This window comes from Carassius gibelio, chromosome A1 (genome assembly GCF_023724105.1).
Source record: "Carassius gibelio isolate Cgi1373 ecotype wild population from Czech Republic chromosome A1, carGib1.2-hapl.c, whole genome shotgun sequence".
Lineage (NCBI taxonomy): Eukaryota > Metazoa > Chordata > Actinopteri > Cypriniformes > Cyprinidae > Carassius > Carassius gibelio.
The window spans coordinates 6420046-6432933 of NC_068371.1; the positions used below are offsets into that span (position 1 = coordinate 6420046).

The following is a 12888-nucleotide window of genomic DNA, read 5'->3' on the forward strand; positions in this document are numbered from 1 at the left end:
CTACAATTGTTGATAGAGATCTGGCATTGCAGCACAAACATATAGCTCTCAAATATTTTCAACTCCCATCCAATCCCTTTGTCCTGGACTCCCATTATAGGAGACGTGGTTCTCCAGGCTTGCTTTAGGTGATTGCATTGATGGGGGATGGGACCAGACCTGCCCTCTCAGGCTGGGGTGTGAACCCTGAGAGCTGGCCTGGAATTTTGTGTCCACCACCCCCTTCCTTCCATCCCTACCACCCTCAGGGAGGAGATAGATTAACCAGAGTAAGAGAGGGGGAGTGTTGAACATGTGACTGGGCTGTGACATGGCTAAACCAACCAGAGTAAAAGTTTTTCCTTTAGGGGACCCTGATTTTATACATATTACACCTTATCAAGTCCAAGAGGCTTGTAAGAGTAAGTGAATTGATTATCCTCACAATGCTAGATTCGTGAATTTAAATAAATCGGATCAACATACATAAAATACATTTAAAAAAATAACACTTTGATGTTTATTTGCTGATTTAGATTCACATTTCTTGTCTTTTTTTATGCATCAATGAGACATGAGTCATTAGTGTACTTGGCTCCACTGATATTAAATTGTTTCTTTAACTCCCTTTCATATTATTTCAGAGTGAGGACTCTGATGAAGATGAGCCATGTGCCATAAGTGGCCGTTGGACTTTCCAGCGGGACAGCAAGCGCTGGTCTCGCCTGGACCAGCTGGACCTTGATGTATTCTCCTCTCCTGCTGGAGACACTGGCTCCTTCACTCCCTTCCTATCCCATGATGATTGTTTTGCCAGAGGACCCCTTTTAAAGGAGGGAGTTAGTGCAGAGAGCATCTTAACAGATCTTAGTGAGCAACCAGAGGTGGACTCTCTGCACAGTGCTGGTAGTGGATGCCGAGGAGGGTCCCTGACTACCACTGTACCATCCAGCCCTGCTACAACCATTTCCAATGCAAACACAGCAACTACAACCAGGGCGAGCTCAGTTGCTAGTGTTTACTCCTCTGGAACATCAGGTGCTAATGAAGACTCCCTGTCTGATGGGCTTCCATCGCCAATGGAACGCGACACTTTTGCATTCGATTTAAAACCAAGCTTTATAAACAGCAGTACTGAAAAAAGCACACGTTCGCGAGCAAAGAGTTTCTTGAAGCGCATGGAAAGCTTGCGTCTACGCACCAGCAGCAATGCTTCCTCCAAGCGCAAGAAGAAGGGTGTAGCTGGTCAAGGTAAGCTGGAAATCAGCGGGCCGGTGTTGAAAGAAGGTCTTGATGAAGACAAACTACGAAGCCTCAACTGTGTGGACATCGCAACTCTGGATCGTAATGCAAACCAAAACCGAAGCATCACCTATTCAACGCAGACAAGCAGTGGGAGTGCAGGGAGTAGCCAATCAGAGGCCAGCAGTGGAAGTACTGTAAGTACGCCCAGTCCAGTCTCAAGAGCACGTAGTCACAGCACAGCAGCAGGGTCCACCAAGAGAGGTGGGATGTACCTGGAAGGCTTTGACCCATTCAATTTTGTTGTGCTGCAACCTTCAGAAGACCAAAAAGGGAAGCAGAATCACCAGAAACAAAGTAAGAAGATGGAGCCCAGCTCAACTGCAGAGAACTGTCACAACTTTCAGAGTTCAGATTATAGACGGATGGAGGAAGAAGAGAGAGAAGAAGAGGAAGGAGGTGTGATCTTCTTCTACTTGCCTGAAGGCCACAAGCCTGGCACTTTTCCTAAAGCACTTGCGGATGGGGGACCCTATCGTGGTGGCGATAATATAAGTCGACGCCCACCCCGGAGGGGCTCGGTCACCTCACTGGACAGTCGATTGAGTGTCTATGATAATGTTCCTTTCTCAGAAGTGGGAGATGATGAGGACGAGGCAGAAGGAGAGGATGAGTCAAAACTTGAAGACGTGTTGGAGCGAGTCAGTGGACTACAGCAATTGGTCAATGCCTGGTCAGAAACAGGGACTGGGGAAGAAGAAGAGGATGAAGAGGAAGGGGATTCAGACTCAGCCCTTGATTCTGCATCTCCTTGTCCATCATCCCCAATGCAGAACCGCTTAGAAGAGACAGAGAACGGTAGTGACCAGGACAGCACTGGAAACCCACTAGCAGAAAGGGATGAGACGCTCAGCTCACGTGAAAGATGCGACTCTGGTGTGGGAGCATCACTTACACGAGCCAACAGGTGAAACTCATACACAAATACACTGAGTAGTGTCTGAGACAAAGATATCTTAATTTTATGTATTAATTAATTAATTTTATTTATTTATTTATTTAATTTTTATACCAATACCATTACTATCCTAATTTAGAATTTTGGCAAAATGTAATGGAAAACTATCATGCCAAAAAGCGTGTTGAATTAAGGAACAGGGAGGGAGAGAGGGAGTGAGAGAGCATGTCAGAACGGCTCTCCTTACATAACAAGGGATACTTGAAGTAGATGGAATCCCAGTGGAATGTACCACAGGAATTCTAACAGCCCCCACCTGGTGATAGAGGCCTTGATTAATCCCTGTTATCTGCAGCTGATCCGTTAGCTTGTGTTTATATGTGTATACACAATATGTGTAATTCAAGGTACTTATTCTTTCAAGTTTGTACTGTGTACTTAGGGTAGTGTTACCATAATTAATTCTTTATGGTTCATGTCTTGCAGTTTCTAAACACTAATTTATACTAGTCTATAATGTCTATGTTTTGAACATTTTGTGATTGACTGAGCTCGGTTAGGTACAACTTTTGTATGAATGTTTATGTTGCAGACCTCAGAGACTGCGCTGGCCAAGTTTCCAGAGCTCCCACAGGCCAAGTCTGTCATCAACTGTGCTACAAGTTGGATGTCAGTCAGTTTTGCAGATGAACCTCCTTCAGAAATACAGCCTACTCAAACTTACCGCTCTACTGGAGAGATACACGCCAACCAACAAGCATGGCTTCAGCTGGTGAGGACTCAAAACAAACACGAAAACACACAAAATGAGGTTTACCTTCTCTCTCTCTCTCTCTCTTTCTTTCTTTCCCACTTTCCCCTTTTTTAAGTCTTCTGTCCTATCAATTGGGGGTTGGTTATGTCAGACCCCCTCATCACAGAGCTGTGGCTTTGCATTCTGATAAATTCCCTGATCCTGTTATCAGTGTTCACTTACACACACCTGCACATCAGCACATGTAAATGAGAGATTTCAATATGTGAAACCTCCATACATCATTTTGGTGACAAGCCCGGTAATTGGCGCCTCAGAGGCATCCACACATGCACAGACACACACATTGCTGATCGGAAAGACAAACACCCCGCCGCACAGATGTCCACACGTGTATTCATTCCATTTCACTCCTCCTGCTCAAAGCCATTGTCTGTTGTCTCAGTGTTTATCCTTTTGCCTATAAAGGTGGAAACACTTTTTTGTGACCCTTTGTCTTCTAGAGGTTTCCCCTTTAAATACACAAATATATACACACTCATACACCTACAAACCAACTTCCTGTTGACACAAGCTTTTCATATGTAGTAGCCATATGTGCCTCTGTAGAGTTTGAGCCAAGTTCTGCAAAAAAACAAAACAAAAACACACACACACACACACACACACACACACACACACACACACACACACACACACACATATATATATATATATATATATATATCTTTACTATTTGCTCTGTATGACCTAGGCAGTAAATAAGTAAAAGTACCAAGACTAATATAGAAGCTAATTTTTAACCGTTTGCTGTTTGTAATGTTAATTTAGATGTATTGATACAATTTGTATGCTTTACAGGGCAGTTCCCAAGTTTATGAAGCGGATCAAGGTTCGAGACTATAAGGACAGGAGTGTGTTTGGAGTTCCACTGCAGGTGATAGTTCAAAGAAGCGGACAAACCTTGCCTCAGAGTATTCAGCAAGCTATGCGTTACCTACGGAGCCAATGCCTCGATCAGGTGAGAGATGACAGATGTGCACATATGCAAGTACGCACGTCCAAACGTGTTCTTCAAAGCTTACAGAAAATTGCACAAACACATCATAACATACCTAACTTTGGTTTATTCAGTGGTATATTCAATCTCCTATAGAAAAACGTCTGATTATTTGCTAGTAAAATATGTATTTTATAGGAGAAATTAAAATGTCTGTTCAAGGTCATAACCTAGTTAAATGATCGCTATTTGAACAGCTGTTTAGTTGCATGGTTCCTGTTGTGTTGCAACATGCAACACGGCCCTATTTAAGCACAAGCCATCTGTTGTTTTATCACCACGTTTGCACGTAGCACAATAACCACAAAATACCTAAATGTCCTGGTCCCATATATCTACTAGTTACATATTACCAAAGTTAGCCACATGGTTGGCATTCCATTCCAAGGGTGTTTAGAGAAAGCAAGTGATCTATGGACTTTAGACAAATATCTCTCAGATGTCAGATGAGAAGACTACTTCACAATTTACATAACAGTTACAGTTTTAGACTTTTCAAGGCTTCATAAATGGGTTATGTAAGAAGTGATAGGGAGTTTTCCCAGAGATGCCTTTCCTGTGTTTGGAAGACTCAAGGTCACACCGGTAATACTTCTGTTCAGCTGTCTGTTTGAAAAAAAGAAATGTATACTAAATATCTTACTATTGTTCTCTACAGGTGGGGCTGTTTAGGAAATCTGGGGTGAAGTCACGTATCCAAGCCCTTCGCCAAATGAACGAGTCATGCGGCGCTGGTGGGGGCGGAGTCAACTACGAGGGCCAATCAGCTTATGACGTGGCCGACATGCTAAAGCAGTATTTCCGAGACCTTCCAGAGCCTCTGCTTACCAGCAAATTATCTGATACTTTTCTGCAGATATATCAGTGTAAGAGCATGCATAGAATTGACCTTTCAGGTGTTTTGTAGAAGACCACACACTTGCACTGACATATGCCTGCACAAAATTTTCTCACAAAAAAATGATTTCTCAGTTTTAGAAACAAGAACAATCACATTAAGGCATTTCATATCCAGAGGGCAACTTACAACTACTACAGTATACTGTAGATTCTAGAGAGGTCTACACAAGTTCAGGTAATAGCTGTCACATTATGTTTTGGCACCTATAAATCAGAATTGATATCAGTGCCAGCACCAAATTGTAACTCGCAAGTGTGTACTTACTACTTACCACAGATATTTCACAGCACACACACACACTAATGTGTGTGTGTGTGCTCACCTTAAATATCAGAAGCTTGAACAACTGCAAGCACATTCATAAATTAGTGTAGATGATGCCAAGGGGCATGCTTATGAAATTTAATTTGGTTTGAAGCAACATCTTTTTTAGGTTTATTTATTTTATAATAAATGATCAGTTACATTAAGTCATGCAATGTTTAAAAGAACATTTAACAAGAATATAATTGTATAGATGTCTTTAATAGAGCTCTGTTGGCAATGTGTCAAAAATTTACAATGATTCTTCCATATGTAGTGAACAGAACATGACATTATATTGATACTGTAATATTAACCCTTACCCTAACTGTTCTCGTTTGAACAGGCCAGAATAGATTTTTAGAGACAAGATGTCTTGTACCTCACATTAAGACTCACAATAACTCCAGTCTTTCAGGAAAATAGTTTGATTAAAGTGGTCTGTTACCACAACCAAAATTACGGAGAAAACAGCCAGCACAAATATGTTCTCTCATAGTCTATAGCTGACCCCAACCACAAGGGAGGTCTCAGCATCCCACACAGAAAAGCAAGGGTTTATGAGTGCCTGTTTTGTGCTCACACAGGGTCTTTCATTCCCAAGGCCGAAAATAACACACAATAACAACAATCCCATACATGGCATTTCAGTTCCCATCAATCCATCCATTGCTGTTTAAAAGCAGCTTTTCTTCAGTGGCACATTACAGCATGTTGCAGATATGCTGAAAATACAGATTGTGCAGTGTACTAGATTCTTCTGTCAGTCTACTTGGTTTATATTGTTGATTTCTGAAGTTTAAACCCCCTTTCATGATCTGGCCTGACTCCCTTCCTTCCTCCTCTGAAATTACATATTGAAAGAGGATAGTGTTGTGGGTTTATTGATTGTATTAACTTGCATTTTTAGATTATGTATATATATATATATTTATATATATATATATATATATATATATATTAAAATAGTATAAATAAAAATAGTTCAATGGAGTCTGTACCATCAGTGCACTATATATCTGTACCACTGCATACAATCACACATACAGTGTGTTCTGATTAAACTAATGAAACACCTCTGTCACTTTCAGATGTTCCCAAAGAGCAGCGTCTGCAGGCGGTGAGGGCCGCCGTATTGCTGTTGCCAGACGAGAACCGCGAAGCCCTGCAGACTTTGCTGTGCTTCCTGAGTGATGTAACGGCCAGTGTGGGTGAGAACCAGATGACCTGCACTAACCTGGCCGTGTGTTTGGCCCCCTCTCTCTTCCACCTCAACACAATGCGGAGAGAGAGCTCCTCACCCAGGTGTGTGTGCAATCTGTTAACACTTCACCCAGATTCACTTTTTAATTGCATTTTAAGTGCTTGAGGTGCCATCATATTTGGTATGCAGCTATTCAAAACCTCAAACCATGTAATTATACTCTATCGCGCTTCAAAAACCACCTCATAGAAATAGGACACTAGGGAAGAATACGCTAAAAAAAGAAAGAGAGAGATAGAGAGAGAGATGACTTATGTAAGGCTTTGAATGCCCGCTGCAAATGTAGCATTAAACTGAGTTTGATAAATTTGAGATTAGATTAGTGCTTGCTTAAAACATATTTTTGACTTTATCCCTTTTCGTGTGTTTTTTTTATCACAGAGTCATGAACAGAAAGAACACCCTGGGAAAACCAGACCAGAGGGACTTGAACGAGAACCTGGCCGCTACACATGGCCTAGCGCATATGATACAGGAGTGCCGAAAACTCTTCCTGGTGAGCTCGACTTTACCTTTGAGCACATTTTGTCCAGCATAAACACACACTGTTCCCTTCTGTTTTAAGAAAAAAGCAAACAAAATCTCGCACGCACATCAGCATTATCAAAACCGTGTCAGAAACAGTATCAAACTAGTGGTCTTATCACTCTGCACCAGATGTTTCTCTTTGTCATACGCAGCTCAGGTACAAAGACAAATGCACACTCATTTAACATGTGCAGACACTCACGCTACAGCACATCTGTTAGCAAAACAACTACCAAAAAGCTCTGTTGAATTTATTTTAAGATGAATGCAGTTGTTATGCAATGACTAATCCTTCCTAATCAGCCATACATTGATACAAAAACAGAACCAGAATTAACAGCCATGATTACAGATAGCAGAGTTATTTTCTATGGATACAGTAAGGTTTTTCTGTTTATATAACAATAATGTTTAGAACCGATATCTTAAGATGTCCTCAAGACAATTTTTTTTTTTTTAAGATGCAATTAGTTCCTATTATTTTTATTATTCAAATTAAATTAATTTAATAGAATTAACAGGGCTGGGCTAGTGTGTATCACATTCATAAAATAAACTGAAGATATATTTTTATGTATTTAAAAAAAGAAGACCACAACAACCATCACCACCACCAACAATAATAATAATCTGTGATTCTTCATAATTGTTATTATTATTTTAAGTAAACTCTTTTGCATGCAGAGATTTGTAGAAAACTTTTAGTGAATATGTAGCTAACCTCTGGCCACAAATTTATCACATATTAACCACAAGTTTGTCAAAGAAAACCATTTTTGCGATGTGTAAACATTCATAGACGCACACTTTCACTTTTAGTACCTATTTAGAGGTCAGAAAGGAAGCTCTTAACTGGATAAGTCACACCATATGCCACTGCTTTCCCTAAGCAGATCGTAATTAACTTAAGTTGATTATGTGGAGCCATTAACATAAGAAAATAACTCGATCTATGGCTATTACCAAAAGTTATTTTCTTCTAAATGGGCTATTTATAGAGAGCTAATAATTCTAAATGAGAAACCGAAAGATAGCATCTTGTATTAGAGGTCTTCCGCCCCTAAATCTGATGCGGAAGGTCTGGTCTGGCTCTATCCATCAGACTAATGCTTTTTGTAGAATGAAGATAAGTTAATCTCAACACACACTGGAAAGGGACAAGCACTATGACATGATAAACATCGTCAGTCAGGCAGGAAAAGGAGAGAGAGCAGGACAGGACACGCACAAAAGCACTCAACAGGGCAGGACGCTGGACAACACACACACGCAAACAGGATGAGCCACTTCCAGTGAGCAATGAATCATTCTTGTCACTTCTCTTCCCTTCACATTCATTTCACTCACACCAAGAGCAGTTTTAACACGTTATGTTCTGATTTAGTATAATTAGTATAAAATAACCATTATTTAATCATCTCTTTAAGTATTTGATACTGACAAAGCTAGTATACTACAACCATATAATCATAGTTTTCCATGTGGGTAATGTAATATTACGCTTACAATGTTCACTTTGCCGGTTGCTCCCATAGGAAAAGCTAATGCTAATGCTAATTTGCATGTTATGAACTAGTGATGAGTTTTTAATTAATTTTGTTCTGTAATATGTCCCTGCTGAAAAGACTAGCTTAGATATGTTGTCTTTTTAAGATGTAACCTAAAATAGGATGTTTATTAACCAGTAAGAATTTTCATCATAAAGATCATGCTGATCTTAAGGGGCATCTGGCACCATTTTCAACTTAAAACTGAAAACTATTTTATATTTTGGTGGTTCGTTTACACTACAATTTACATTTTGGTGGCCTGGAAATGCTTTTGAAAGCAGGTTTTAAAAAAAACTATATTGTTATTAGTGTTCCTGTATCTCAATTGGTAGAGCATTGCGCTATTAAGCGCAAGGTTGGGGGTTCGATTCCCCGGGAACACTTGATAGGTAAAAATTGATAGCCTGAATGCACTGTAAGTCGCTTTGGATAAAAGCATCTCCTAAATGCATACATTTATTTATTTATTTTTTATCGTCTTCATCTAAACTACAAGAATGTGAATTTGTGAAAGCGGAGACATCATGTGCATGCCTATTGCATTCAGTCAAGTACTTGACAACCACAATACATTGCTTTTACACAGATGTGAAACTTTTCAAAAACTCAAAGAAAAAACGTGCTCCTTTCTAGTACATCATTGTCACCTAAACATATTTGCTGGTAAACATTATGGTTCTGCTGCTCTACCAGCCGGACTAATACCAAAGCATCATTAACCTGCCTGGTTCAAAATGAAAAAGCCTCACTTTGGGATTTATTTTAATTTTTTGTGTTTCAGATCCCAGAAGAGATGTCACGCTGTAGGAACTCTTACATGGAGCAGGGCTTGAGTCCCATGAGGATGGAGGTGTTGGTGGAAGACAGCAGTTCTTGTAGCTACCAAAGTCTCCTCAAAGACAGTACCGATGCCCTGTTTAAAGAAGCCAAGGACAAATTCAAGGGTTATGACAGCTGCTCGACTCCTGAAAACGCTGAGCTTGCATATAAGAAGGTAAGGGAACTATATAAATACACTCCCTATTCGAGTCACTTGGTCACTCTTTCTCATATTTCCATTGCCTGTTCACACTCTCTTCCTTCCTTTGCTAATTTTCTTGCTTGCGCCTAGTGGAAAAACATCACTTTTTCATGTGAAAGTATCTTTTCCCAGCTCTATTTTGGCCTAGAGCCCAGCATGACATCAGTTTGTTGGTTGTTCTAGCACTTCACATGGACCAAAACACACTTGTGTTCACTCAGCCCAGTTCTCTTGTCCTTGGACAGTGTTTCATGTAACCCACCCATAAAGTAGAGCTGTCCGATCCTGCCCTTGGAAGACCTCTATCCAACCGAGTTTAGCTCAAATCCTAATTAAACATATTTGAACCAGTTAATCAATGACTTCAGGAATAGTAAGAAACGTCCAATTAAGTGTATTCAGGTAGGTTAGAGCTAAACTCTGCAGGACAGGGGCCCTCCAGGAGCAGACTGGACATCCCTGCCATGAAGAGGTACAGAATCCTCTGAGCTAGAATTGCACGTTAGATGAAATCCCAATGAGGACTGCTGTGATCCTGCCAGTGAAATACAAAAGTAACAAGATGATTTTGCTGGAAGTGTTAATGACTGTAGCGCCATCGTCTTTCATGATAGGTTCAGGACGGGTCATCTCTGCGACAGTGGAAAGTGTGCGTGGACATGCCTGCATCGGCTGAGGACGTCTTGCAGCGGATTCTGCGGGAGCAGGAACGCTGGGATGAGGACCTGTTAGAGTGCAGGATTGTGGAAACACTGGAGCATAACACGGAAGTCTATCAGTATGTCAGGAACTCAATGGCGCCCCATCCACCAAGAGACTACGTGGTGCTCAGGTGATTACAAACACTCCTAACTAAAGTTTGTATTATTAGTAGTAGTAGTATTCTATAACTGTGCTTTAAATTCAAAACCCAAAATGTACTTTGTCCATAAAAATTCTAAGAGTGCTTTTGTTGTGTTTCAGGTCATGGATGACAGACTTGCCCAAGGGAGTGTGTGCTCTGGTGTGTGTGTCAGTGGATCACGAGGGTGCAGGGGTTCTGGGTGTTCGTGCTAATGTTCTGACCTCTCGCTATTACATCGAACCCTGCGGACCCAACAAGAGCCGGCTCACACACATTTCCAGAATAGACTGCAGGTAAGTGCTGCACAGGAATCTCTTTTCACAAAAATGAGTTCATTAAGCTCTTGTCTAGCGAACCCAGTGTTCAAAATATATTTTTAAATTTCATTTAATTTATTTAATATGTAATACAAATTATTATTATTTATCTATAATTATTTATATGAATTCTAATTTAAAATAATAAAATATTTGAATTCTAAAATAAAAAATATATACATTTTAATAAATAATTATATAAATAATTATAAATATACAGTGATATATAATTTTTTTATTTTATAGTGAATATTTAATCAAATATTGTATTTAATACAAAGGCATACAAATAACGTCACTAACATACTTTTTCTTCTTTTTCTATTTTAGGGGTCGTTGCAAAGAATGGTACAATAAGCTGTATGGTCACCTGTGTGCTGCAGAAGTGGTGCGGATACGTGACTCTTTTACCTGCCTGGACAAATAAACATGCAACCTGGCATGTGCTTTGACGTTTCATTTCACCTCTCCGAACTCTAACTCTAGAGAGGAAGAATGATGATGATTTAAAACTCCCTTAACATACGATCTGAGCCCTTATATGAAATAAACCAATGACTGTGCTGAAATCAACAAGCTACATTGGTCAAAGCTCTTGCCATTTGGATGGATAAGCCTGAAAGACTGGAAATGGGCGTCCCTGCTGCTATGACATCATCATCACTGATGGCAAAACATTTGACCTTTTTACTGATCATGTCATAGGGTGACTACATAAAACGGGAGGTGCTTTTGCTTCTGAGAAGCAAGTATGCATGTGTTTATTTTTATTTTTTTTGAATGATTGTGGAAGTAAGCCTTTAGTGTGTCTGATTTGAATGTGTATTATTGACAAATGAGACATATTCCATGCACTGACACCTGCTGCAATATAGTGTTTAAACCTGTTTCTGTGTGTGTGTGTCACTGTTACATAGTCTGCAATGCTGTGTACGGTGCTTTCATAATATTTAAGAGAATGTACTGATGGATGAATGGATGGACAGACATGTTTGTCTCTATACAAGACGGAAGGTGGTGGCTGGCACACCTTTGAAAGGAAGACAGGAAATGTGCGACGGAGGAAAAGACTAGAGCATGTATACACTTAAACAGCACAGAGGGTTCCAACAGCACCAAAACCAAAGCTGAGATCAATACAATGTGGACCAATTCTACATAGCAAAGTAATCCAAGGATTCAACACAGGACTCCAAAGAAAACATAAATACAGTTTCCTCACTCTGAGGCCTGTGATTGGTCATGGTCAGTGCTGCAAACCAATAAAATTCCTTCAGCGGCTTCGACCATTTAACATCTGAGCCCTGGGAAAAGAGAGTGTTACGAAGGACTCAAAGGATAGGAAAAGCTTTTTGGGTTGAATGTTCAGGTTTGATTATAGGGGCCTACCGAGGCAATCATTTTGTCAGAGGATGGTAAAGAGTGTACGAGTGGAAATGATGTCTGTTTGTTTGTCAGTGTTAACCAGAAATGAAGTAAAATTCTAAAATAGTAACGAAGCTTGCATTTACACTTAACTATAACCAGGCCTGCGGTCACGTCAATAAAGTAGGAGTGCTACTGATGCTTCAGATGAGTCCAGTACTCCTATTGAGGTGCTTTAGTGGGTTGGATGTCTCGATTTATTGCTACTTACGTGGCTGTCCATGGCGGTGTATCATAAACGTGTGTAAATGAAATGTATGCTGCCAAACGGAGAATAACGCATGACAATGACCTCTCTGTATTTATATCACTCATATCGTGTTTTTTTGTATGTATCTTATTTTATTGTAAATGTTACACTCTTAAGTTACAGAAATGAGAAAGTTGTTTATCTTTTTTATTATTAATGTTATTTCTGTACAGATTAATCGTGGTCAAAATGCACTATTAAATGTATTAAAACAGCATGAAAACAGCAAAGACTATTGCACAATACTGTGTGTACATACATGCGCGGTTGTAGTGCTTTTCTGGGAACTGAAAAGCAAGCCAGAAAAGGAGAGATAAGATACACGTGTGAAAGAGAATTTGGGGTGGAAGTACGAGAGCTAGCGAGAGAAGAACGTTCCAGAGTTTTCCCTCTCACGTCTGAGAGTGAGCTGAAGGAGAGTTCCCACAATGATAAATGATAGAGGGCAACATATTTCTCTAGATTGTGTGTGTATATATGCCATTTATTACT

At 40.0% G+C, this 12888-nt stretch overlaps 1 protein-coding gene across 4 annotated transcripts in view; it reads left to right on the forward strand.

The window, feature by feature from the left end:
- LOC127969488 (rho GTPase-activating protein 7) overlaps positions 1–12626 on the forward strand; it is a 96187-nt gene extending 83561 nt beyond the window's left edge. For all 4 annotated transcript variants that reach the window (XM_052571530.1, XM_052571602.1, XM_052571669.1 and 1 more), the window contains 10 exons: positions 624–2188; positions 2772–2951; positions 3795–3954; positions 4652–4859; positions 6289–6502; positions 6843–6957; positions 9321–9533; positions 10175–10392; positions 10524–10697; positions 11052–12626. In XM_052571530.1, coding sequence (XP_052427490.1) covers positions 624–2188; positions 2772–2951; positions 3795–3954; positions 4652–4859; positions 6289–6502; positions 6843–6957; positions 9321–9533; positions 10175–10392; positions 10524–10697; positions 11052–11148 — 3144 coding nt within the window. In that variant the 3' untranslated portion in view covers positions 11149–12626. The remainder of the gene's footprint in view (positions 1–623; positions 2189–2771; positions 2952–3794; positions 3955–4651; positions 4860–6288; positions 6503–6842; positions 6958–9320; positions 9534–10174; positions 10393–10523; positions 10698–11051) is intronic.
- The last annotated feature ends 262 nt before the right edge of the window (positions 12627–12888 follow it).